The sequence below is a fragment of the Gopherus evgoodei genome, chromosome 17 (assembly GCF_007399415.2).
Source record: "Gopherus evgoodei ecotype Sinaloan lineage chromosome 17, rGopEvg1_v1.p, whole genome shotgun sequence".
In the NCBI taxonomy this organism is placed as follows: Eukaryota; Metazoa; Chordata; order Testudines; family Testudinidae; genus Gopherus; species Gopherus evgoodei.
This window is the reverse complement of record NC_044338.1, coordinates 7,070,429-7,096,939: the sequence shown is the minus strand read 5'-3', so window position 1 is coordinate 7,096,939 and position 26,511 is coordinate 7,070,429. Positions and strand designations below refer to the sequence as shown.

At 39.1% G+C, this 26,511-nt stretch overlaps 2 protein-coding genes across 7 annotated transcripts in view; one reads left to right on the top strand and one right to left on the bottom strand.

Annotated features, from left to right (window-relative positions):
- Positions 1-1,529: 1,529 nt before the first annotated feature.
- GGNBP2 (gametogenetin binding protein 2) lies at positions 1,530-25,634 on the bottom strand. Of its 6 annotated transcripts, none has more exons than XM_030536940.1 (14): positions 25,554-25,634; positions 24,032-24,156; positions 18,585-18,665; positions 16,582-16,835; positions 15,652-15,750; positions 11,342-11,455; positions 8,724-8,933; positions 7,436-7,610; positions 5,493-5,687; positions 4,341-4,491; positions 4,003-4,128; positions 3,767-3,909; positions 2,948-3,196; positions 1,530-2,211 (listed from the first exon to the last, which is right to left on the bottom strand). In XM_030536940.1, the coding sequence occupies exons 2-14, from the start codon at positions 24,122-24,124 to the stop codon at positions 2,008-2,010; spliced, it is 2,094 nt and encodes a 697-aa protein (XP_030392800.1). In that variant the 5' UTR covers positions 24,125-24,156; positions 25,554-25,634; the 3' UTR covers positions 1,530-2,007. The 6 variants fall into 6 exon arrangements, with proteins under 6 accessions (XP_030392800.1, XP_030392799.1, XP_030392801.1 ...); XM_030536939.1 differs by lacking the exon at positions 25,554-25,634 and adding an exon at positions 25,426-25,517; XM_030536941.1 differs by lacking the exon at positions 25,554-25,634 and adding an exon at positions 25,366-25,441.
- Positions 25,635-25,728: 94 nt separating this feature from the next.
- The window catches only part of MYO19 (myosin XIX), a 42,579-nt gene continuing 41,796 nt past the window's right edge, over positions 25,729-26,511 (top strand). The window contains exon 1 of the mRNA XM_030536935.1: positions 25,729-25,889. The gene's annotated coding sequence lies outside the window, so the exon portion shown is untranslated. The remainder of the gene's footprint in view (positions 25,890-26,511) is intronic.

The window sequence follows — 26,511 nt, the reverse complement described above, 5'->3', positions numbered from 1 at the left end:
TTAAAAGTAAAATACTAATGTATAACTTAAATTAGTGAAAGGAACTAAGGCAAGAAAAGATTCCCTCCCAGCCTGTTCTCATTCCAGCCAAAAAATGCAACTTTGCTCTAGACTTCAGACATATGAACCCGCTTTGTAAAAGCAAAGAAAGCCAGCCATGTTCTTACTGATGACTACAGCATCTCTGTTCCTGAAGTCTCTAAAATCAACAGAAATAAGAGGTGGAAGCCAAGAGAGAAAAACTTTATGCCCATCCAAAAACATCAACTTTTATAGTAGAGGACTTCAATTCAAAACATGCATAAAGACTGTGTAATCACTTGCATCTCCTCTCTAGCAGTTTGAAATTGGCTACAGAAAGTTTTGGAGATTCTTTTGACTAGATTGTTCCTTTCTGCTTACTTAGTAGGCCAGCAGCATGATCAGAGATCTACCTGTATATTTCATCAGAGATTTAGTCTTACTAAATACAGATTTTCCAAGTTAACTAGGAAAAGAACGATTTCCACATTAAAGAACTTGTGTTCAAGACCACCACATTTTATCAAATCAGTGTTTTTTAAATGTCTACAAAAACGAAGTGAGACACTGAATCAGTGGAGTGCAAGACAATTTCATTGTACAAAATATAAATGTGGAAGCTTCTGCTCTAAGAACCAACAATTTTAAGTGAGTTTTGCATGTTGATTAATTTGTGTGCTTTAGGTTTGTTTGTTTTATAAAAGCTACTTCCCTTAGCCCCATCTCATGAAGTACACGGATGATTCTATGGCCTGCATACAGTCTTTGGAAAATGCACAGCCATTAAAACCAAGTTCTGAGTGAAGTACAAGGTAAATGCAGGATACAACTGGCTACAATCCGTCATAAAGCAAGGGGATAGTTACCAACTAATGCCAGTTGTACCAATTTACTCCAGCTGAATTTAGCCTACTGCACGCAACAACCTATGTAATCCACATCTACCTAGAATCAGAAGGCTAATCATTTTTCACGCTGGTATATATTTCCTACCCCTCCTATCCTCAGTACTGAACAAATAATCCCATCAGATTAATAGGATGCAACATATTATAATTATTGTATTTTTAAACTAACCAAGGCTGAATGTACATTTGTACAAAAGCACCCATATTCACCTACTCAAAACCAATCTTCCAGGCTTCCACCAGCCAAGACATCCACCACTCCAGTAAGCAACCTTCCAGGTATGTTGAAATACTAATCTGCTTTTAATTTGTTCAAATGAAGCTCCCAGTCTGTTCTGCAAGGGAAGGAGGGAACTAAGGAAGAGACACTGAGATACTACTCATCAGTACCAGCATTTGTCTTGGGGAAACTACTGACTTGGCTTTCAGACATAGCATTGAATCAGTTTGTATGGAAAAGGGTTGTAGGTCAACTCAACTCAGTTCTGTTATCAAAACCTACATACAGGGGCCGATGGTACAGTAGTTTAGCTGCACTGAAGAGACTTGGTAATACTTATGTCCACAATGTTATGAAAAGCAGAAACATCTAAACCAACGTTTACTATGCATATTAATAAATATTCTTTATTTAAATTTTGCACATTGCGCTTTAACATATTACATCCAAAACATTTTCCAAATGGATGTCTATTTGTAAAATCTTATATTCAGCTCGGCATTCTGTACAGAATTATAGGTACAACATTACTTTGCCACTAGGTTGCTTTTTGTAAGTCTCACAGTAAGAGAAACATGTAATGAAAAAGGAGATGGCATAAATTATAAGAGGCTTGCACAGCTACTCAACTAAAGAAACAAGCCTGAAGAAAGATCAAAATTAAACGAAATCACCTCCACCAATCTCCCCACCGGGGAAAAAAAAAAAAAAAAAAAAAAAACACGACAAGAAAAGAAAAAGAATCACATTGATTTTAAGATAAAATTTTGCCATAAGTCACTAAATTAAGTTTTTGAAAGAGAAGGCGCAGTAGTCATCTCGAGGATTTCAATGAAAGACAGAGCTATTTTATTGTATTTAGTTCGCTCCAGCCGTTGTCAACCAACCACTACAAATGGGCCTCTTGTGATCATTTAAGCGGCAGTATTTATTAAATTTCTCCTTCAGATGCTGTCGGTACTGTTCTCTATTGCTGTAAAAAGACTTGTTGTTTGCCATAAATGACTGTATTTCGTCTTGCGAGATAAAGATTTCCTCATCAGAAGTGCATTCTGATTCATCCTACAAAGGAAAAAAGGTAGTTCAAAACATGAACGTTGCTCTTCCAACATTGCACATTCCCTGTCACTTTACATAGTGTCTCCAGTTCAAGTTTCATAACTATGTACAGTGTTGCTCAAAGTCTACAGTTGCTCTGAACAAAGAATAATTGTCACATGGTGGCAACACACAATTAGCTAGCTCAGTGATCTGGGTTTGATTCACAATGCTTTGCTACACGCTGTGTCAGAAGTAGTCTACTCAGCAGTGAACTCTAGCATAAATTAAGCAGCAGCACTGTTGCACCTGAAAACAGAACAACACTCTAAAGTGAAAGATCATGGCAGTAACATGGAACTTTCAAAATATGGAGAGATGCCTATCAATGGGGAAAAAAAGGGAAAAATTGTCTGAGAAAATCTGTGCTGGCACTCGCATGCTACACAAGAGCACAGATGGTGCACATATCTTCATTACAAGACTGCCATTCTACCACTATTATTCCACTGACAACTCTTACTCAAAAATTAGAATTACAAATCTCCTATAAGGCTGTCTCACCAACATTTCAACATAAATCAACCAGAAACACAGAACACTAGGAGCAAGGTATGAGGAGCATCTTCAATTACCTCTTCACTGTACCAACGCTTAACATGCCACATACAGATTCTGAATTCCTCAGAACCTATCCCTAACACAAAAGAGTCAAAGCAGCAGGCTACGAACCTATGCCTTCAAATGAACTGTTACTTACAAGGAGTTCCACTAAGCTCTTGGCACCCTTTCCAGAATCAGGAACAAGTGATGTTTCTGTAGATTCTGCAAACTGAGACACATTTTTCCTGTGGTCAAACCAAGGCAGCTGCTGCCCATTTTTTTCTGAGTTACAGCAGCTTTCAGCATGGGTGTCTTTGGTCTTGTCAAGGTGAAACTCTGTGCACACAATATTTCCTGAGGTCTCATGGTTACTCGGATCTGCAATACAACTTCCAAGTTTCTGAATCTAAGAGTTAAGATAATTTACAATGAATTACTGGAAGTATTTTTTTTTAAACCTGTAATATTGAGTTCATTTCACGATTGGGATACTAAGATTTGGTATAGACACTGACAATATTTCTTACAAAGCAATATTTAAAGGAGGTAGCAAAAGACCAGTTCAAATGCTGAATACTTCAGATGACTGGAAATGTGCATTTGGTAAGCTAGGTTTACTGCCTTCACCAAAGCACTGATTACGGGACCATGGAGATAACTAGCCTATCACAGATGTCTCCCACCTGAACAGGGCTGAGGTATACAGGAAGAAGAGAAGGCATAAGGGGAAAATGCACTACTAAAGTGTATAGGTAGCTGATAAATAACAAAAACCTTTTTTCAACACTTAATCTGATACTTGCTTCAAAGATTTTTTTTGAATGAGAAGGGGGAGGAGAGAGAGGAGATGAAAAGCCCACACCATCTTGCTTACACCTGTAGCATTAGCCACAATCCAAATTGGGTAATCTGCAATAAATAATTTACAATACATGCATAACTAAGTTAGAATTCTAAAGCAAGCATTTGTCCTTACATGCTCATTTGAAGTTTTGCTTTTCTTTTTCTTCTTTTTGTTTTTGCCTTTTGTACTATCCTCTTCAGAATTAGCCCAACATTCCACACAACTATCCCCATCCTCCTCTTTATCCTCACAGTGGTGGACACACGACTCATCACCTGTGAAAGAGAGTTGATTTCCTCTCTCAAACATGTTTTCTATGCTTTCTATACACTGAGATAATGTGAACATTAAGTTCTTGCCGAACCTACCATTTTCGTCATGGTTACAAATGCCTTCAGTGCAGGCTACATCTGAACCCTCCCGAGATCCCGTTTCACTGCCCTCCATGCTAGATGAATAGCCGCAATCACTACCATTACAATGTGGAGATAAACCTGAGATGAAATGAGAAGTTACTGTAATCTATAGCAGAAGTTACAGGTTCTTTAGTTAGGGCTCTACAAACAAGAAGCTCTTGAATTTTTAATTCATATTCTCTTACTTCTTCCAACTATTTTTTTTAAAAAAGAGTATCTGAAAATATCTTCCCTCACCCTACATCAAATGTTTTCAGAACAAACAGTTATGAAAAATAAGTTAAACATACCTTTCTTTATTTTAGGTGAACCCAAAAGAGTGCCACTACTAGGACAGGTACATGAAGTGCTTTCATTGGTAACAATTACTTCTACACAACTGCTAGTATCTTCTGTACTACCACAGGCTTTGCAACTATTGTCCGTGAAGTCTGAGTTTTCCTTAAAATAAAACCAAGAGAGGTATGCTTAAAATAAAACTAAGAGAGGTATGCAAGTGTTAAAACAGCCAGCTGATAACATTAGTCTATTGCTGCTTTCTTTAAATCTCTAGAAAGTATAGTCCTAATACAAGAGAAACTACTGTTATCAAATAAGGCTGTTAAATATCATGTCGCTTGTATCACTTCAAAAAGCAAAATATCAACCTTAAATAAGATACATCCTTTCTTTCCCAGAATGTGGCCATAGAGAACCCTGTTTCCATCAATTCAAAGCACTTAATTCAATAATAGGTACGTTTACTGATAGCTAGATTCAGCAGCACAGGTCTTGAAGCCAATGTAAGGAAGAGTATTTTATGGTATGGCTACACTGCAATTAAACACCTGTGGCTGGCCTATGTCAGCTGACTTGGGATTGCAGGGCTTGGGCTGCAGGGCTGTAAAACTGTAGTCCGTGGGCTGGGGTCCCAGTGCTTGTGCTTGAGCATGAGCCCAAACATCTACACCACAATTTTACAGTTCCTCAGCCAAAGCCTTGCAAGCTCAGGTCAGCAGACATGAGCCAGCTGCAAGTGTTTACTTGCAGTGTAGCCATATCCTTAGTTTCCTTATAAAAGGCCATCATTGGTGGTATTTGTCTTTGAAAAGCATGCAAATCCAGTGTTCTCTTCAGTTTAAAAAAAAAAAAAAAAAAAAAAAAAAAAAGGATAAATCACTTATTACTCATTCAAATAACCAGCTAGATCAAGTAATTCTACAAATCATAGTTCTTATTTGAAAACTAGACTAGTTTTCCCCTTCTTGTAAAGGAATAAAGAGGTATCCTGTTTCCTTAGAGACATGCTTAAAAAAAAAGTTAGTCCCCATCAATAAAAATAATAATAAAAAAAAGACCACTGTAGAGTCCAACAATGTGACGAACAAGAGAACAGAGTGTTAACTCAAAATTAGTTATTCAATAGCAACAAACTGTTAAACCAGTCAATCAGCAATATTTACCTTCGCCTGACTTATTTCTCTCTCTTCTGTTGCCTGTAAGGGAGCAGGAATCTCACACACACATTTATTTTTCCGCCTATTCTTCCGTTTTTGGCGCTTCTTCTCTTGTTTAAGTTCTCGTACTCTTTCCTCTTCTGAAAACTCTTCACAGAGTTGTTCCAATCGACTAATACCCTGCACTTTTTCCACAGCCATCTGGTAACAAAATTCAAAGCCTGCTTAAAGGAGTTAAATCTAAACTCTAGCTTCTCCATTTATAAAACAGAAAGGGCAGTAAAAAGGGTATACTGGTAAGTCATTTGACTCAAAGGTACTTTGAACAATCATAGCACTATCACTCTCAATGCTTAAGGAAAATTGTCAGTTCAAATGTGGCCCCAAATTTAGATTTTTGGAAAGGATGCTCCTATAAGACTTATGAATAAAAATGCATCAATATAAATTTTATTAAAAATTTAATTATTTCAAGAAATGTAAGTGGAAAGACTTCATGATCTTAGCTTTGCAGCACTGAAAACAAAGATTAGTGAAACAGATTTGTGAATTTTCCTTATCCAAAGTGAAAAGTGAAAGAGTAAAGCAAGCAAATTGATTTGGAAAGTGTTCTGTTTAAATAATTATGGTACTATTGCAACACAGATAAAAATGTGGTAGTATTCTCATGAATACAGCTGCCTAGAGCATCAGCAAGATGAGAAATCTAAACCTTTAAAAAACATCAGAATCTTCCATAATATATTAGAGTTAAGAACATCACAGTAATGGGAACTTAGACAAGCATGACTCCCAATGTGGAAACTCATCTTGGAATAGAATAAAAGTGGTTTTTCCTGGTTAAGCTTAAACCACTTCCAAACACAAGCTTTGGGGAGTTATATCAGTCTCACTATAATGGTTTATATTTACATTCTATCTTGTACTGGTATAACCTGCCCTTGTAGACAGGCCCTTTGGAAAAAAAGAAAACAAAAAACCAATCACAGGAAGATTTAATTTTCAACAGTTGTATTTTAACATATGGGGGCGGGGGGGAGTTTTAGGTTTTTAAGTGAAAAACCACAAAACCTGTCACGTTGAGACTACAAATCAGGCTTCCCTATAGCTGTGGTTTTTAAAGCAGCTCCCTCAACAGGGAATTGGAAATGCAAGGTACTAGTAATCTAGAGCCACATCTACAGCAACAACAAAAAATTCCTACAAAATGCTTTGTAAGACCATAAAGTGGGAACAAGTTGAGCCTTAATCTGGTTATAACTTCACCCAATGGGGATTTTATCTTTTTTTCCTTTAACTTGACACTTACAAGTTATAAAGATTTTGGACACAGAACAGTCATTATGAAAAGGAACCAGCATAAAAGAAAAACCACATAATATATAAGATGGGGAAGATATAACTATTCCAATAAAAATACTGGAATTTTAATGTCAAAGGCACTGAAGGATGCATGAGATCGTGAGTGAGTGAATGAATGTTAAAAGGACACTCAGATAAGGTTCTGCCCCAAATTTAGGTACTGTAGGTTTCTACCCTCCTCCCACCAAGTCCTTAGACATTTCCAGTGAACACAGTTTGGTTTGAATTTAGGCATTTTGCTATAGCATTTGTAATTCAAAGGCTACCCCATCCTTTCAATTCTTTACCACAGTTAAAACTAAATAAGGTAACCTTATTACAGGATAGCTAAAACCTGTAGCGTAGAGAAGATTTTACTATGTCCCTGTGACCCAGTTCACTGTAGTGAGTCCAGTGTATAGCAACTGGACTGGAAAGTAAAATAATGGTTGTGTTTCTCTCCCATTGTCCAAGCTGTATTTCATGTCAGAATGAAAATTATCATAAATGATAAAGAATTAGATAATTTTTGTAAGTTAATAGTTAATGTAAAAAACCTTTAGTTTAACTGCTCAGTTATAAGGCTTTAAATAGCCACCCATTTTTACCTCAAAACTCTTGCGTAAAGCATCAACACCAAGGTAAAAAAGCATCTGCCATGTTTGCTCTTCGGCCCGTAGCTTTTGCCAGATTCGGTGTAGTCTTTCATAAAGATGAATGCCCAGGCAGGTCAAAACCTCTTCTTGGGCTATGTCTATTGTCTTAGCATGCCTTTCCCTTCGTCTAGAACAAGATTATACTGAGTTGGTTTGGAATATTATGAACAATGTAGAGATATGCACAGTATTAAACCACTCCTTTCATTAAGAAAGTCAACAGAAATCTCTTTACTGTACATTTAAGGCAGCTGAACATGAACATTTCTATAGAACAATCTGAAGAGACATTTGCATAATCACAGTAATGATTGTATAGAGTTCTACTGTGCTGCATGCAAATGCAAAATAGAAGGGACCAGAACAAAAATCTGAAGCTGCATCAATCGCTCTCATGACATGTTCATCTGTGCACAGCACCTTAGGGCTACATTGCATTTTCCATTCTGTGGCTTTTGAGGGGTGTTCTCACCAGTACATGATTTCTACTGGTGGAGGGATATTGCAAGAGTTTTATCATCATTCTGAATATCAGTAGGGCACAGTTAAGCATTTGATTTTCCAGGATTTAATCATTTATCTAGTTTATAGTCTAGTGAGAATGTTAGTTGCACCTTTAAGAGAGACAAAGTAGGAAACAAAATGTTTAGGATGGGGAATGCGAGTTTACAAATGACCTACCTTGCAATAAAGCAACTGTATCCCAGTACCAGTTTATAAACCGTTATTAAGAACAAGTATTTGGAACAGGATTCTTCCGCTTTTCTCACAACAGTGAAGAAAAGTCTAAGTTATTCAATTTCAGAACTATATTACCAATGGAAGATATTAGGGCAGTAACTGAAAAATGTACAGTGGCTAAAATGATCTTTAAATTATGGATTTTATATATAAATTACTCAGTAAAAAAAACACTTTCACTCAGGATTCCCTTTCTATTTCACATACCTTGAACACCTCAATGGGAAAGCAAGGCAGCCCTAACAAGTGAACAAAATTAATTTCAAGGCATTTAACAATTTCTTACAATTTTGCTTGTAGATTTCAATTAGCCAAGAGATTAATGAAATGTTCACTGCTTTGAAACATGATCATGAAGGTATACATCAAATACAAATGGTTACATCTAAAAATCCATTAGGCAGCAGAGGCAGAAAATATCAATCACTCTTGCAACATATGTTCAGAAATAAAATAAAGAAGCAAAGCGCTAGATAGCCCATTCTAGCAAATTACATACTCATACCCTCCTGCGAACTCTGGTTCAGCTCGACCCAAGAGATGTGCAATGAAGTCTGTTTCACAGCATACGTGTATATGACGTTCATGTGGACAACAACGCAAACCCTCATAAAGTGCAGCACAATAGCCCTTTTCTTTGCTGCAGTCTAGTTCACCTATAAGAATATTGTATGCCCGGAGCACTTTATTTTTGCAGTCAGTGCAAAACCTATATTAAAATTAAAAAAAAAATAGAGTATTCTTATTGAAGTAGCAGTTTAACAGAGTTTAATACAATCATAAGAATCATTTAGGAATAACACAGTGCATATTACATTTATTAAAACTAGACCACTCTAAGTTAAGATATTCCAAACCAAAAAAGTCAGAGACTTACATGGATAACATCCAAAGTATATAATACATCTTACAATATAATGAAGTTGTTAATATGACCTTTCGTACTTGAGGGCATAAACCAACCACTAACTGGTAGCATTAGAAAGAAACTTCCTCTATGGACAGATAATTCCATATTGTCTATTACTGAGATTCCTGCAAAATACTGGACGAGATGACTCACTGGTCTAAACCAGCACAATTCCTGTACCTTTAAAATTCTTTTTCCATCTATGGCCACGTCCAGACTAGGTATTAAAATTGATTTTAGATACGCAACTTCAGCTACGGGAATAACGTAGCTGAAGTCGAATTTCTAAAATCGAGGTACTAACTGGACGGCGCGGCATCGATGTCCGCGGCTCTCCGTGTCGATTCCGGAACTCCGTTCGGGTCGATGGAGTTCCGGAATCGATGTAAGCGCGCTCGGGGATCGATACATCGCGTCCAGACTAGACGCGATATATCGATCCCCGAGCAATCGATTTTAACCCGCTGATGCCGCGGGTTAGTCTGGACGTGGGCTATGGCACAATGTAAGTGACTTTGTAAGGGGACTTCAGAATAATTTAAGTAACTACAGTGAAAAATGGAAGACATCAAAGAGTACATTCTTATCTGGTATCTGCTGTGTAAGATCAGCATTTCCACTATAAACTACTTTAGTACCTTAGATTTTACTATAGCTAAGTGTACATATTAAACAAATAAAATGTGTGCAAGTAGCTGCACAAGATGTGTACTTATACAAGGTAGTTACTTCACCTTAAGTGTGTCATAAAACAGTGCTCTAAGGGCTTTCAACCGCTGTGAAATGCATTCTTCACTTTTCTAAAAGTGCTAAATCTAAAAAAATGCAACCAAGCTTAAGAAAACTATTTTAAGAGTAGTAATATTTGATATTATTCAAATGACTGACTACTATTTAAAAAATTCTATAGTCTAAACTCAATGTGCTCCTAATTTAGTTTTAAATTCTGAAAAGTTGCATGCTTACTTATGTCAACTGTAGATGTATACGTTAAAGTGCAGAAATTGCACATTTAGGAAAGAATTCCTTTATATATTTTTCTAATACTTTATAAAAAGTGTAATATGCTAAAGTGTAAGGACCTAAAATGTCAAACAAGACTGGAAATACTGGTTTCTATTAACTTAATGTAAAAAACATAAGCATATTTTGATGGTTAAATATGGCTGATTTTTACCTGCTCTTTTAAAAGTATAACAGGAAACAGTATTGAGAAACTTTTACCATTATTTTGTTTTCATGGAACTCAATCTAGAAAGTTAAAACAATGGTCTGAAGTTCTATCCAGGGACTGCCTTGTTACTACATTTTATTAAATTGTGAGACTAAGTTACAAGAGCGATTTAAAAAGGTCAACCTTAGCACATTAATGTAGCCATTGTAACGAATCTAATATTCTCTCAGGTCAAGAAAGAGTTTTGGAAGTACTGCTCAATTAAACTAGGAGAGGGATAGCTCAATGGTTTGAGCACTGGCCTGCTAAACCCAGGGCTGTGATCTCAATCCTTAAGGGGGCTATGTAGGGATCTGGGGCAAAAATCTGTCAGGGACGGTACTTGGTCCCACTGTGAAGGCAAGGGACTGGACTCAATGACCTTTCAAGGTCCTTTCCAGCTCTACGAGATAGGTAAAACTCCATATAATAAACTCAATAAAAAGGGGTACAGGGTGTAAACACGAGGAGTTTGATTCTTAAATGATCTTCCGAGAATAGCTTACATCAAATCAAATGCTGATGCTTCAGATGAGTCAACTGCCTCTAATATTTTTCTAATAGCTGCCACATGATATAGTTTAATAGTTGCAAATAAAACTTCCATAATCTTTATTAACTGGGAAAAGAGAATGCCATTTCATACCTCAAGTGACTATGTAGCTAGAATTACAATACAAGTTACAGTATTGTACTAGCTAAAAATCATAAATGAAAAGTAAACTAAGGCTTGATCTTAGGGTTCTACATTTCTCCTGCTATGACTGATTATTACTATCAAACAACCAAAGAGTACATCTTGTTTTTGGTGTCTCATCAACTATTGCAGAACTCTGCAAAATTGTCAGAGCTTAACAAAGACCTTTTCAATTTACCCTTAACTTCAAACTGTATTCTTTATATACCTTGTTGAGAGAGAGAGAGAGAGAGAGAATGAGAATCCCCAGTATGTACAGTATAAAGTATAAAGAACATTTTAATTTCCTTATCTCACCTGTGTTTCCGCAGATATGTTTCTAATGTTTCTAAAAGACAACTAGAATCAATTAAAACTACTTCATCCCTGCATTCTTGGGACATGAGTTCCCACACATCCATCCAACAACCCCTGAAGAAAGAAACATAACATACCGATTAAAAACAAAACCTGCACATTAGTTTCTTTTGAGAGAGGGAGAAAGGAAAACAGTAGGGCTATTTTTTTTATTTTTTTTTTTTTTAAATTATTTTACCTGGCAGCTCCCTGGAAAGGTCCATAGTGGAAAGTGATCCTACATTTGCTCTCCTTTCTGTTGTCTTCACTATTTTTCTTATCTGCACCTAATTTCTCTGTACTGATTGTGCTATTGCTCCCTTCACTGTAGCACAGTATTAAAAAAAATTACAGCTATATAATGTCTAGAGTAGAGTAATCTAAAATGTTTTCCTGAAACATGCTATCAAAATCCTACAGTTCACTAATTTAGTTTGAATCCCATATATTTCAAGATACAGGAGAGCATTGCAACTCACAGAAAAACTATTCTTCCATAAAATTAGTGACAAGAACTATCAAATGGAATTTGTTTTCTGCAAGAATCATGATCTCAATGACAAGTTGTAGGTAACATTCCCCCCTCCCCACACCTCCCCGAGTATCGCTTTTGAAGTATAGTATCTATAAATCTTTATTTCCACAGCAAACTGATATTTAGTTTGCAATCTGAAATTAAGACATGCTTAACATCATCATCATCAACTATTTCAAGTTCAAAGCTAAAACACCATATTTCAGATATCTTTAACAGCTTACATTTGCTGAAATAGTCAGCAGTTGTATGGCAGAGAACAAATAATTCACTTTTACTCAAGGGCTTGCTGACTCTTGGAAGTTTACTAAAATAGCTATTTGAGAACAATTATTCTGGAAATTTTATTTCTGTATAAATTCCAGCATTAATACTCTTATGTACAAAAAGGATTAATCTAAATCAGAAAAGAACGTGCTTATTCCAGAATAAAGGTAAGACAACACTACACAAGCACTACAGCAGCACAGCTGCAGCTATGCCACTCTAATGCGGACACTCACAACAACAATGGAAAGGATTTTTGGTCACTGTAGTAAAATCCACCTTGTTGAGAGGCGGTAACTATGTCAACCGAAAAATTCTTCCATCAATGTGGGACAACCTAACTATGTTGCACAAGGAGTGAATTTTTTTCATAGCCCTAAGAGATATGGCTAGGTCTACCTAAGTTTTAGGTGTCCACACTGGGGCTTTAGTCAAAAATAGCTATTTTAGAACAGTTCTTTTGATAAATTTCCAAGTATAAATAATCCTTAAGACTGGAAGAGAAATCCAAGTTATCTTCTGTGCCCCAAAGGGAATGCAGTAATGATATGCCTTTTACAATTCAATACATGGTATGACTACAGGCTCCTAACTACTTGTCAGCCAATAACCATACTAGTGGACTACTTGTAATTACAACTACAAATTTAGTATGTTATTGAAAACTAATTAAAACTCCTAGTTCAATCATATATAATATGCATCATGCAAAGCTGTGATTATCTTATTTAAAAGCAAGGCTTCTTGCAAAGGAAAAATAAAATCAGTCAGAAGTTACTTTAAAGATCATTCACAACTATTTATTCTTGGACAGACATGTACATTCTATTCCATCTCCTCAGTTAGGCTATTAATACATTTGCCTTCATTCAGAACTGCAGATTTAGTTGTTTTGATAGCAATATTGCTAGTACCTGATGATTTCTGCACTATATAAATAGTATAAGTAATACTATACGGAGCAGTATATTTTAAGAGACCTGCAAGCTATGCAATTTAAACAGCTTACACAGGTTGTCTACATAAAGCATTATCTGACAGAGCTGGAAGCCTCAATTTGCATACTATGGATATGTAGGGATATATAAATAAATAAATGCAAGTTTAGAGCGCTAAGGCAAAATTTTAATTACGTTCACGTATGAACCATTCTGTTTCATAATCCTCTTTGGTCTGACGCACCCTGAGAATAAGACATATATTCATTTATTGGAGAAAAAGCTGCTTTTGAGGATTCATCTGATAGAAATCAACGTGCAAAAGAGTCAAGTTGTTTTCATATTCCCTTGGATTTGCTATATTACTCTAGCTTCTATACCTCTGCTTATGCAACAAAACAGTATGTATTACCAGTTATATTTCTCTTTATTGAAATATTTAATCTGGTCAGAGATGGAACTAAATGACTAGCTACTATTATCTCAAATTCAGGACATATGGAGTTAGAAAAACAAAAACAAAACAAAAAAATAAATTTTATTTCCCTTCTCCTATTCAGCCTCAGAGAATGAGCATAATAAATGAAAGACAAGGTCTTTAATGATAATTACAAGGTTCCAATACATTCCAATGAGGGATAACATTCTCATAGACTTTAGAAGGGCACAAGGGACCATCATGATCATGTAGTCTGACCTCCTGCATATTGCAAGCCCCAGAACCTCACTCGACCCACTCCTGTAATAGGCCTGTAACCTCTGGGTGAGTTAGTGAAATCCTCAAATCATGATCTAGACTTCAAGTTACAAAGAGTCCACCATTTACTATTAGTTCAAACAAGCAAGCTTCCAAACTGTAAAGGAAGACCCCCCCTCCCTCCCCAAAAAAAGGGTCGCTGCCAGTCTTAGAGAAAATTCCTTCCTGACCTCAAATAGGATCAGTTAGTTGACAGAAATATAAACAATCACTTTTAGCTCAGATTTTCACAACAGTAGAAAATTATCAGAATGTTCTGTACAACAGTTAACTATTTGCATATATAAAGACTTATTTAACATTTAATTTATAGTAGTGCATAGATTCCAGTAAGTCTGGGACCACATTATGTAAATCCTTTAAGAATAAGAAAGGACAGTCCCAGTTTCAAAGAGCTTATGGAGCTATTTCTAGGAAAGACCTGGTGTCATAAACAGATAGTTAAGGGTTAATAGAACAAGAGTACTTCATGTCTCTTTTGCCTGTAAAGGGTTAACAAGTTCAGTGAGCCTGGCTGTCACCTGACCAGAGGACCAATCTGGGAACAGGATACTTTCAAATCTTGAGGGAGGGAAGTCTGTGTGTGTGCTATTAGTTTTTGGTTGTTCACTCTGGGGGCTCAGAGGGACCAGACGTGCAACCAGGTTTCTCTCCAATCTCTTTGATACAGTCTCTTATATGTCCAGAATAGTGAGTACTAGGTAGATAAGGCGAATTAGGCTTATGTTTGTTTTCTTTATTTGCAAATGTGTATTTGGCTGGAAGGAGTTCAAATTTGTATTTTGCTGAAAGGATTTTAATTTGTACTTGTATACTTAGGCTGGGAGGGTATTCCCAGTGTCTATAGCTGAAAGACCCTGTAACATATTCCATCTGTAATTTACAAAGATAATTTTTACTGTTTTTCCTTCTTTAATTAAAAGCTTTTCTTGTTCAAGAACCTGATTGCTTTTTTTTATTCTCCTGTGAGATCCCAGGGGACTGGGTCTGGATCCACCAGGGAATTGGTGGGGAGAAAGGAGGGAAGGGGGAGAGAAAGGTTAATTTTCTCTCTGTGTTAGGATTACTTTCTCTCTCAGGGAGAGTCTGGGAGGGGGAAAGAGAAGGGGGGGGGGGAAAGGTGAATTTTCCTCTCTGTTTTAAGATTCAAGGAGTTTGAATCACAGTAATCTTATAGGGTAACCCAGGGAGAGGAAGGCTGGGAGAGGCAACAGTGAGGGAAAGGATTTACTTTCCTTGTGTTAAGATCTTGGGGGTCTATTCTCCGCAAGTGTTCACCTAAGCTGGCTTTCCAACCATATTTTAGAACAGCTGCACACTTTAATTTAGCTCCATCCACAATGCTATACAGGTTTTAAAAATATATATATGCTTTAAAAAAATATGGTTTGAAAGCGAATATAGATGGGGCCAAAATTGGTCATAAAACAAGTCTTCAAATCAGAATTTTCCTGGTGAAGATCTCTACTCTCAAAGTTCACAGACATGAAGTTACAGCAGTGGAATACAAACTTCAAAATAGTTTTATAGCTATAAAATTTTGCTTTTGCTAGCTGCTAAAAGGGTTTTAGACCTAAGCATGCAGTTCCATACTGCATATTGCTGGTCCCTCACTTCTCTGCCTACAAAAATCAGATAAACCTACAGAATTTTCAGTATCTCTTCATGATAACAAACTGGGGAAAAAATACTCATCTATAATTCCGTTCTTTGAACATTTTTAGATTTTAAGGTACTCACACAGACATAGTATCCAAGTTTTTTTTAAACTTACCCCAAAGGCTTTGGCTTGTGCGTGTCTAGGGAGTGCAATTGACATCTCTTGTTCTTCTTACTTTTTGGAATTGCATCTATCATATCGTTTAATTTGGACCTATGTAGACATTTCAGAAACTACTTTTAAAATTGAAGTTACAATTTTGCAAACAAATCCTTACAAGATTATCCAACAAAAATTAAACGAAGACAGCCTGTTACAAACACTATCAGAGATACAATACTGTTCCACTCTTATTAACTCTAAGCTTTTCTTCTTCCTGCGTTCATTATCACCTTTGCCTATATAATGTTTCAGACAAAGGAAGGGAGGGCAGTAGGCATTTTCCCAATCAACCACTCTAACAAGCAATATGAACCATAGTCCAATATGTCATCAAGACACAACTATGCCTTTACTGATACTAGACACAGAAGAGGCTTTGTTTTCTAAGTCCAACCTTTCCTACCCTAAAGGATTCCTTCCTCTCACCCCACCTGCAAACTTATACTGTGGAATAAGATCACAAGAAAATATCATTTGTTTTAATGTTTACAATCTAGAGAAAAAAGGAAAATCCTGTTCTACTGCAAACACTCTTCCTCTAGACATGCCAACAGAAGTCACAGATGGCCATTTAGAAGCTACTGGCTAAGAATCTTAATTTTAATCCTGAATCCTTTTTGCAATTGGATAGAGCAACAAATTCAACTGGTCATCTGAAAGATCATCAAGTTTAAACTTTAACAGATCACACAATTTCTAGTTCAACTTGCTTTCAAGTTAATTAGTATCTGATCACAGTGTCAATAATACATTTGTGTCTGTACCAAGAAAACTTGGCAAAACTTACATGCAGAAGTTACCTTATTTCTTTCAGAAAGGGGCATGGAAAGAATAAGCTGAGTGACTGCATTTTGATGTATCACACTAAGTAGTTTAACTTACCCATGCACATAAAATAGAGTATAAAGCTTCTTTGCATCAGTCATACAGCTTCGAGTTACAGAAAGGACCCCCTTTTGCCCTACCATAAGGGGCTCAAGTGCTGGATTTCCAGACTCAACAAGCTGGGAAAACAGACGTTCCACACTACGACGACAGCCAACACATGGGACAAGCTGAGAAAGTGCACTCAAGACTTCACGCGATGTCACCATCATGGCAATATTTAGATCCTGCTGTTTAAGCATACTATGTCGCTGAGAGAGAGAAAGAGATGCAATGATTTAAGATTTCTAAAGGGTTGGTTTTTAAGTTATTATAGAATTCTAGACTTTCACAGTTTTCTCCTTTCAAAATATCTTAGTGTATATTGGCTACAGCCCCAAAATTTCAGGTCACCAGCTCACTACTGGAAAGTTAAATATCCTTTTTATTTAATTTGAGGGAGGGGGGAGGAAAGAGAGAAAAGCCTGGAGCAACACGTGACTAGAAGCATGCCTTTTATTGTCATAAATGCAACTTCTGTCACCAACAGCACTGTTTTAAGTTTTATGGCCCAGCCTTGGAAAAGATAAGGAGGCAATTCCCCTCCAGCCCCCCTCCCCACATCTTTTTGCCAAGAGATGTTGCTACAGAGGAGAACTCACATCTTCACCCAGCCTTATTTCCAAAGGGAAAGACCCATTCCTCCATAAAAAGTATTGGGGGATGGGGAAGAGGAAGAAATCTGGACTGGCAAAAGTTCTGTCTCATTGTGGGACTAACAGATCAGCCTGAGGCTTGCAAGACAACTTTAAACCAACAAGTTGTCATTTACTACTTGACCTCCTAGTATTTACACTGAAAGAATGTACATTAGTTTCAAACCATGCAGGTATTCTCTGGTCTCTTAAGCTATGGCAAGTGATTTTCATTTATGGTGAAAGTGTTGCGATTTGAAGTCTTCCGACTAAGAATTCAGGACACATTTAAGGGTTTGTTTTTTTCTTGAAAGCTACATGCAATTTCATAAAAAAAGCCAATAACTTAAACACAGTGAAACTAACCATACAAACAGATATCAAAGCATAAGTGTGTGTGTGTCGGGGGGTGAATGAGGGGAAGAAGTTATATTACTAATCTTTATTACCTGAAAGCAATGTAAAAAATGCAGGCATCTAGAAGTCTTTAAAGGAATACCAACATAAAAATAATCACCAAAATGTCAGAGCAACAGTCTAGCAGTGATGATGCTATGCCGCAACTCTTCTCTTTCCAATACTTGACTAACAGTGGCAGAAACAGTGCAATTATCCTGCACAGAAATGCTTTACATGCTGTATCTGTGTCAGAAATACCACTGTTAAAATTAAAGTACAATACTGCAAGAAGCTACTTTGTCTACTGCAGACAACCCCAGCCTAAAGAAGATAGAATAAAAAGGGAGAGACAGGATATCCCTCCCCCTACAAAAAGCCAACTTCGTTAACAGTTTTCCACACCAAAAATTGTCAGAACCACAAATTTGTTTTTTAGAATCCCACTAGCAACCATATTATGAAATAGTGCATTCCCCCTGACTTGGACCTAGCTGCAGGAATCTGATGTTCAGAAGTGACAAATTATATTTATAAATTGAATAAACAGATTAGCAGCATCCTGAAACCAAATAATGGATTAAAATAGAATTAGAAATCAGTTTCTGTAAAGTATTATATACAAATACACACTGACAACCAGATGTCACCTTCCTAAAAGTTTTGTTTTAAATAACATGTTACTTCATCTTTGGAAAGAACAGCGTGTACATAAAGGAGCAACAATTGCAATGGGACAAAAGTGTAATGTATCTTTCTTTGGTGCTAGTGCCTGAGAGGCATTTCACTGCACATCAAGCTAGCAATGTACTTTATCAACATGGTGACTGATACACCTTTGAAGAAATAAGTACCATAAAGTAACCAGAGAAAGTAAAATCTGGCAAGTGGATTGTTTAAACTGACAGGAAGTTAAGGATTGTGTCTTACCTGAATGAACTGCTTTAATTGTGCACCATTATTCTGATGTCCATCAAGATTTAGCACATTATCAGGAAATTCCATCACCATCTAAAGAAAAAAAACACTCTCTCAGAACACAAAAACTCAAACATAATCCAGACCTGACTTTATTCTACTTCCTTTAAAAAAAAAAAATGCATGTATGGTTGCCTGTTGAATCCTCATTCTTCTCACATTACAATACTGGAAGCTTTAAACATAAGAGTACTCCATACAAAGGTATCAGAATGGTCAGCAAAGCATTCAACTTTGCCCTGCTGCTCTAGAAGGTATTTTAGAACATGTGCTTTTCTAAAACATTTCTTTAGGAAGTGGCAACAATCATTAGGTTAGACAGCAATATTTACGTTACTAATATGATCTACAACAGTGGTTTCCAACCAGGAGTCTGGGTCTCCTGGGGGGTCGTGAGCAGCTTTCAGGGGGTCCTTCAAGCAGGGCCAGTGTTAGACTCGCTGGGGCCCAGGGCACAAAGCTGAAGCCCCACCACATGGGGCGGAAGTCCAGGGCTATCTGCCATCTGAGGCTGGAGCCAAACTTAGCTTCGAGGGCATGGAGCCCCAGGAAACTGCCCTGCTTGCTATCTGCTAATGCCAGCTCTAGCTTTTATATGCAGAAAACCAGTTGTTGTGGCAGAGGTGGACCATGGAGTTTTTATAGGGGGGTGTGGGGGCTGGCTCAGAAAGAAAAAAGGTTGAGAACCCCAATCTACAATACTTGAAACAGTGCTTCAATTAAAAAAACCAAACAAATTATTGCAAGGCATTATATCAAGTGATCCAATAGATCAGGGCGAAGGTGGCACGCAAGCTGATTTTCAGTGCACACACACTACCCGGGTCCTGTCCACCGGTCTGGGGGGCTCTGCATTTTACTTGAATTTTAAATGAAGCTTCTTAAACATTTTAAAAACCTTATTTACTTTACATACAATAGTTTTGTTATATATTATAGACTTATAGAAAGAGACCTTCTGAAAATGTTAAAATGTATTACTAGCATGCAAAACCTTAAATTAGAGTGAATAAATGAAGACTCGGCACACCAGTTCTGAAAGGTTGCCGACCCCTGCAGTAGATCAACTACAGAAAAAAAAAAAATGGAAGCACATGTATGACAGTTTAATCACTTCACAGTCTATTCTTGCAAAGTATCAATTTTAAGAACGTATTAATTTAACAAGGTTTTCCAAAGGCATTTACATTGCTTTGAATGACTGTAGCTGCAATTCTCAAGTGGTTCAAAGCAAGATGTTAAACTCACAGAGCTATGTGATAATTGGTACAATATTTCATACTATTTCTTGCCTAATTACTTACTGTGCAGCAGGAAGCCAAGAGCTGGAAAAATAAGATGATGTGGTATTCACTTATGGTGCCATTTGCTAACGGAGAGCCAAACAACATTACAGTTTAAATAATGAAAAGCACTAAAATCTATTCTGCACCCAAAAACCCAGCAAAAATATTTTCTTGTTTATAAAGTGCAAGTTCCCTCAACCCAATTAGTATTTTAAATTTTGATATATCATTGATTGGGAGTTTCAACAGGCAATTCTGTTCCACCATTTTAACAACAGTGCACAAATATTTTGTCTGGAACATAAAAAAATAATTTTGCCAGCTGCAGTTAGGAGAACACAAGTCTCTTCCTTTAGTATTTAAATTGCTATACCCTGCCTTCATCCCATTCCACAAGAGAGATAGAACTGGACTCCTTCATAGGTACAATTAAGATATGTCTCTTCAAAGTTCCTCCAATGTGTATCACAGATAGCAGAGCAGATGCAGAAAACTAATCTGTTAATCTTCTGCAGGCAACCCAAGTTTTGCATTCTTTTAATTTAAACACTATTTATTTAACAAATGTAACATATTACAATTCCACTCTTACTCTTGTAGCTTACCAAATAACTACAACTCAATTTCTTCTTATTATTACCTATGAGCTTTAATTTCACTTAACATACCAATCCAGCTAACTATAATTACTGAAAGGACTGATGCCACAACTGGCTCCAGGTGCATGGATCATTGAGTCTTCACAGATTCCCACTAAAGTAAGTAAGGATCGCCTGCACAGATCTCTTTATGGAATCAGGGGACGTACCAGTTCAAATTCAGTCCCAAACTTAGATTTTTTATTTAAAACAAGGATGTTTCTATCCAATGGAAACAATTTTTTAAACAAGAAACCCACTTCAGTGTTTGCATTTCAGACTGCACCATGGAGAGGGAAAGAAACACTAACTAGGAAAAAAAAAAAAAAGTAGTAAGTTTGGTTAACCAATTTTCATTTTCCAATAGAGAAATGCAGAGAAGTCAAATTCAGTTTCAGTGAGCTAACGTGGGGAAAAAAACCTGTAATTTAACAGAAATCCGTTACCATCTCTTTAAATTGGACTAGTAGCTGAACTAACATGTCAACTCTGAAAATGAAGTAGTTTGCTTCCATTTTCCTTTTCACCAACTCTTTTGCCTCTTTAATTGGCTAGAGAAGAGGGGAGCAATCTTCTGAAATCCTCATTCTATTTCTGCTTCCCCCACAAATACTGAAACCAACTCCAGAGCACTGATGTATCTCCCTTTAGAGCCAGCCAATACTGCTCTTTCAGCTAGAAAGAGATTTACTTGAATATTTGTTCTCCCAGCCTTGAAAATACCTTTGTCGCATTCTAATATGTGCTAACATTAGAACATTAATGCTTCATTCTATTCTTTATGGGATTCTGTTTTACTACCCCTGTGCCATTTTTTTTGCCCCTTCTTTGGTCCCACTTTACATGCCTTTGTGGTCCATAACACTTTGTGAGCGGCAGCACATCAATTTTTGGTGCAGAACTGGGGGTTTCCTATATTTACTATGTTTGTATAGTGCCTGACACAATGGGCCAGCCTGGTTGAGACCTGTAGGTGCTACTGGAATATATGTAATTGTTCCCTGCACATATCCTCTGCCAGTTAATGCCACATATGGTATGCAATCATGCTGCACAAAGCAATTTCCACCATCCACCTGAAACTGACAATCTTTGTCAGTGTTGATATCATACTTCAACTGAGAAGGTGCTATGTACCAGCATGTTCTGCTGCTATTAGCGAAGAAAGGCCAATAAGTAATTTCTGTCTTCTACCCCGTATCAGAGGATGCCCTCCAAGGCAACTGAACAGTACAGTGAAACTGTCAAACATCAAGTCAGTTCAAGAGCTTCTGGAAGAAGTTCCATGTACAGGAGCAACAGCAACCAGTCAGTTCCTGAGGTACTGAAATGGAAGAGCAGATCCCCACAGTACCAAATCAAACCCATCGCCTCTAGAAATCATATAGGGTACGTTATTTTCATAAACTGAAAAGGTATTTTAAACTTTCAGCAATTTCTCTTTATGAGAGGATGGGACACCTAAGCTAGTGCACTGTTCATTTAAGGGAGCAAAATGATATTGCATCTGTTCAGCTTCTATGCCACTTTATCATTATTCCAAGATGATGTAGTATGTTTCTACCCCATTTTAGTTCAAACACACATTTACCAATTTGAGGTCATGCTGATGCTTTGTTTCTTAAATTCTAACTGAAATTTAGTTTGCATAATGACTTACTTAAAAACATAGATGATCGAGAATCTGTGTAAGTTTTTGATGGGTTACTACAAGCCTGTTAATATCAAATTAAAAAAAAATATATCAAATAAGTGTGTTAAGTTAAAAATTAAAGCACTAGAGCTAAGCTTTGCAGATAGCTGGAGAACATGCACTACTTTTTCTTAAGTATCTCAAAAGAAAAGGGGAAAAAACATCAAGGAGACCACCCAACTACTAGTCCCATTACTGTTAAAGAGAAGCTTCCAGCATATGTAGAAACATGAATTTTTGTGAGACTCAATAGTGGTATGGAATGAGAATTGGACCAATAGTAATGTCTGTAATAAGTACTGTCACTCATTATATAGAAATACCTTTCATTTAATAGCATCAAAAAACAATTTACAGCTATACACAGGAACCTCTTCAATCACAACTGTAGCCTACCCTCGTTTAAAAGCGGCAGTCTGATGGCACTGAACAACACTAACCGTTTAGGACAGGAAGAGAAAAATATTTCAGCCCACTAAAAGAAGAAGAAATTTTAGGTAAGCAAAATTTAAATTACCCAAATTGTGATTTAGCCAGGACAGCAAGACTTCCCTGGCAAGTCTGTATTTCGTTTTGGTCATTATACTTCAAAAAGACGAAGGACAAATAGAATGCTTAGAAACAGAAAGCCTTTCATATGAAGAGACTGAACTATTTAGCTATACAAAATACTTAGTAGCTAAAATACAGCACATCAGGCACTCCTGTTCATGATCTCATAATACAAGCCAGGATAATCACCGAAATAAAAAAAAAACAGGAATTTAACACAGATAAAAGGAAACTTTTTACACAATGCATAATTAATATATAACATCCACTGTTACCAGATATATCAAGGCCAACAACTGAACAGGATTAAAAAAGAGGACACTAATATGGATGAGACTATCCATAGTTCCATTAGACTGGATAAAAATAAAATTAAGGATAAAGTTTCACACTTCATGGCTAAAGCAAATACTAAACAGCTAGCGTTATGAAGACACTTCCTCTACAGGCACATTGTGCCACTGTTTACATTCAGTTAATTTTCTTGCACCTTCCACTGAAGCACCCAACACTAAGTCAGAGAGAGGCTCCGAAATCAGAGCCCCCCAGATTACATCCAGTTAATTTTACTGCATTCACCAGCTGGGGAAAGGAATAATTAACCACATGACTGTAGATTTTGATCATCAAAATAGAGAATTGAGAGACAGGACAACCAAACCATCAAGCAATTACAAGGAGAACTGTACAAAGGACAATGTTCTGATGCAGAACCTAAACAACATCAACGTCCCTAAATTATTTTATTTTAAATGCAAATGTATCACCAATCCACCTAATCCTTGTCACTTATTTTAAAATGTGACTTATATTTGGCCAACCTTGTTTGTTCCCTTAGTTTCATGATTCACTAATTATATTAATCCTACATTATCTAAAGATTGGTTTGCCTTACTTTTGGGTAGGCTGAGACACATACCTACCACTTCTTGGAAATTGGACATATATGGGCCCCAAATAAGTAAAAAGTATTTTCTGATTTTGTCATCTATATTTTTCTAAAAAAGTCTGGTGAAAAATGCAGTGCTGCGTTAAGCATAAGTGACTCAAAGCATTATCAATTCCCAAAGATTATCGTATTGGGAGAACTCAAAGGAGGAGCCTAAGAGGCATGTCTAAAGAAAAAGGCCTCGCCTAAGAATTGCAACATATCGTCTACCTCTGTTGTAACTGCAAAGTGCTCAGCTAGATACACGGAGATTAGGTGTTACTTGTACAACAGACACTCACTGTAAGGGTGTCATCTATGTAGAGGGGGATCTGCCTCTTTTCGAAGGGAAATTCCTCCTCCCCGTCTCTGCAAACTGCAGCCAGCCGCGCCATCTCTGCTGTTGCTGCTTCCTCCTAGCTTCAGCCTGCAAACAGCCAAGCCCCAGAGAAGTAAATAAGAGCTCTGGTTCTACAAAACACTTTCACCAGCAGGGAAATGAGTCTGCTTTATCGGATCGCCTGATTCAACACACTAAAGTGTACATTAAAAATCTCAGCTTTCCAAGCACCGATACAAAAGACACCCTCTGCCCAGCCCACACCCATTTTCTGTAGACAGGTCACTGTTTCTGGGTCTGGAAGAAACGGATAAGAGATGGGACTTGAGGTGTAAAGACTGGGAAATGCGACACAGCATGTGGGAGGGGGCAGTAGGACTAGGGAGGCAAACCTTGACCCCCTAGTGGGGTTTAACCAAACCAGGGGGAGGCACTGTGGCTGAACGTGGAAAGTCTGTCCATGCCCATCAAGATCTTACTAGGACTCAACCCCCTTCCCGTGGGATCACTACGACCGAGGAGGGGGGAAGACGAATGCGCCCGGGCTGTCAACAGGCCTTAACTCTCAGCACACAGCGCAGGGGGAGGGGGAGAGAGCGGGAGGATCCGCCCATCCCTTAGTGGGGCTCAGCCCCTCCTCCGAGGCGGTCAGCACCGTGCAGAACCCGCCCGCTCCAGGCACGGGGTGTAGCTCGGGCAGCCACCCCGCCAGCGCGCTTCCCTGCGCGGCGGTTATGTAAAGAGCGGAGCGGGGGGGAGGTTCCTGTCTCCTGAGCACGGACCCCCCCGCTCCCGGACGGGGACCTTTCCCCTCCGCCGCAGACCCCCGCCCCGCATCCGCGATGGGGGGGGGGGAAATCCGCTCCCTTAACTGCCCCCAGCAGAGACCCAGCCCCCGCCCGCTCAGAGCAGCGTCGCCGCCCCGGGGCCCTGCTCCCGCCGCTTCCTCTGCATGCCGGGAACGAGGTTGCCTGCGGCCCACCCACCCGCTCAGGCAACTCCCCGGCCTGGGCGCCAATGGGGGCAGCTCAGACCGGAGCCAGCCGGCGGGCAAGGATTGGGGAGCTCCCCTCCCGTCAGGCCTCCCCGGCCACCTTGCGCCCGCCTCCCGCAGGCCGCCCCCGTCACCCTCCGCGGGCCCCGCTGCTCATCACCCGGGGGCCTTTACCGGCTCCTTAGCGAGTCCGCAGCCTTAGGCGCTGTGACCAGCCAGCGAACGGCCCAGGCCCCAGTTACAGCGTCTCCTCAGAGCCACCCCCTCCCCGCAGGCGGCGGCACCACTCCGGCCCCGCCTACCTCTCGCGAGAGACCGCGGCCCAACCGCTCCCCTCCGCCCCAGCCTCAGGAGACCCTCACCCAGGCCTAGGCCGCCGCCTCCACCCCTGCCCGAAGGGAGACCCCGCCCTGTGACCCACGACGGGCCCAGGCTCTTCCTGCCCCGGGTGACCCGCCCAGGCCGCGCCCCGAGCCCTGCCGACCTTTACCTTCCGCCACCGCCTTCTCCTGGGCCTCCGAGCTGGGTTCGGCGTTAACCAGGGGAATGGGGAGTCTCACAGGTGTCACAAATAACCGCAGGGCCCAGCGCCCGGCTCCCTCCGCCGCCGCGGGAAGTAGTCCGGCGGGGGGCGGGAGTCAGTGCTCCGCTCTCGGGGAGGGGGGAGTGTTGGGGCTAGTGCCCGGTGCGCCGCTTGAGTGTGAGGGGACTCGGGGCAGCCCCGGGTCATGGAGAGGCGCGGGGGCAACACCCGCGAGGAGGGGTCGGTCCGCCCCCCTGTCTGCCCTGAGGCGCTGGCTGAGGAGATGCTCTCCCCTCTCTTCGGGTAAGGGGGGCACCTCCCTCATGAGGGGGAAACCCTCTGGGAGGAGAGAAGGTGGGGGGCACCCCCCTCTGAGGGGACCTAGAACCCCCCTGCGAGAGGCAGTGGCTCACCAGAAGAGGGGTACACACCCAGTGAGGGGGGCATCATGGAGAGTCAGCTACTTATCCACCTCTGGGGGAACATAGTACGAGGCACCTCCCAGAGACCCCCTGACTTGGAGGCTTTGGTTATGGCAATAAAAATACTAGCAGAATGCTCTAGTGTGGACACCGTTATATTGGTATTAAAATGCTTATACGGGTGTCATTTATGGAGTTCCTCTGGCTACAGCAGTTATGCTGGTATAACAGTGTCTATATAGGGCTTTTATTGGCATAGTTATGTTTGGTTTAAAAAAAAATCACACCCTCTTTGACCAACATAGCTGTGCCAGTAAAAACCTTTTATGTGTAGACCCGGTTGAAGGCCCTGTCTTGAAGGGGTAAAAGGCTGAGAAGGTTTTCCATCATGTTAGCTGAGTCTGGTTGGCTTAACATAGTTGAAAAACTCTCTTAATGCCAGGGAGGACACAAACTAACATGTCTGAAGCTGTGCTCTAGCCTAAGCTGTCCCTTGAGCAGTT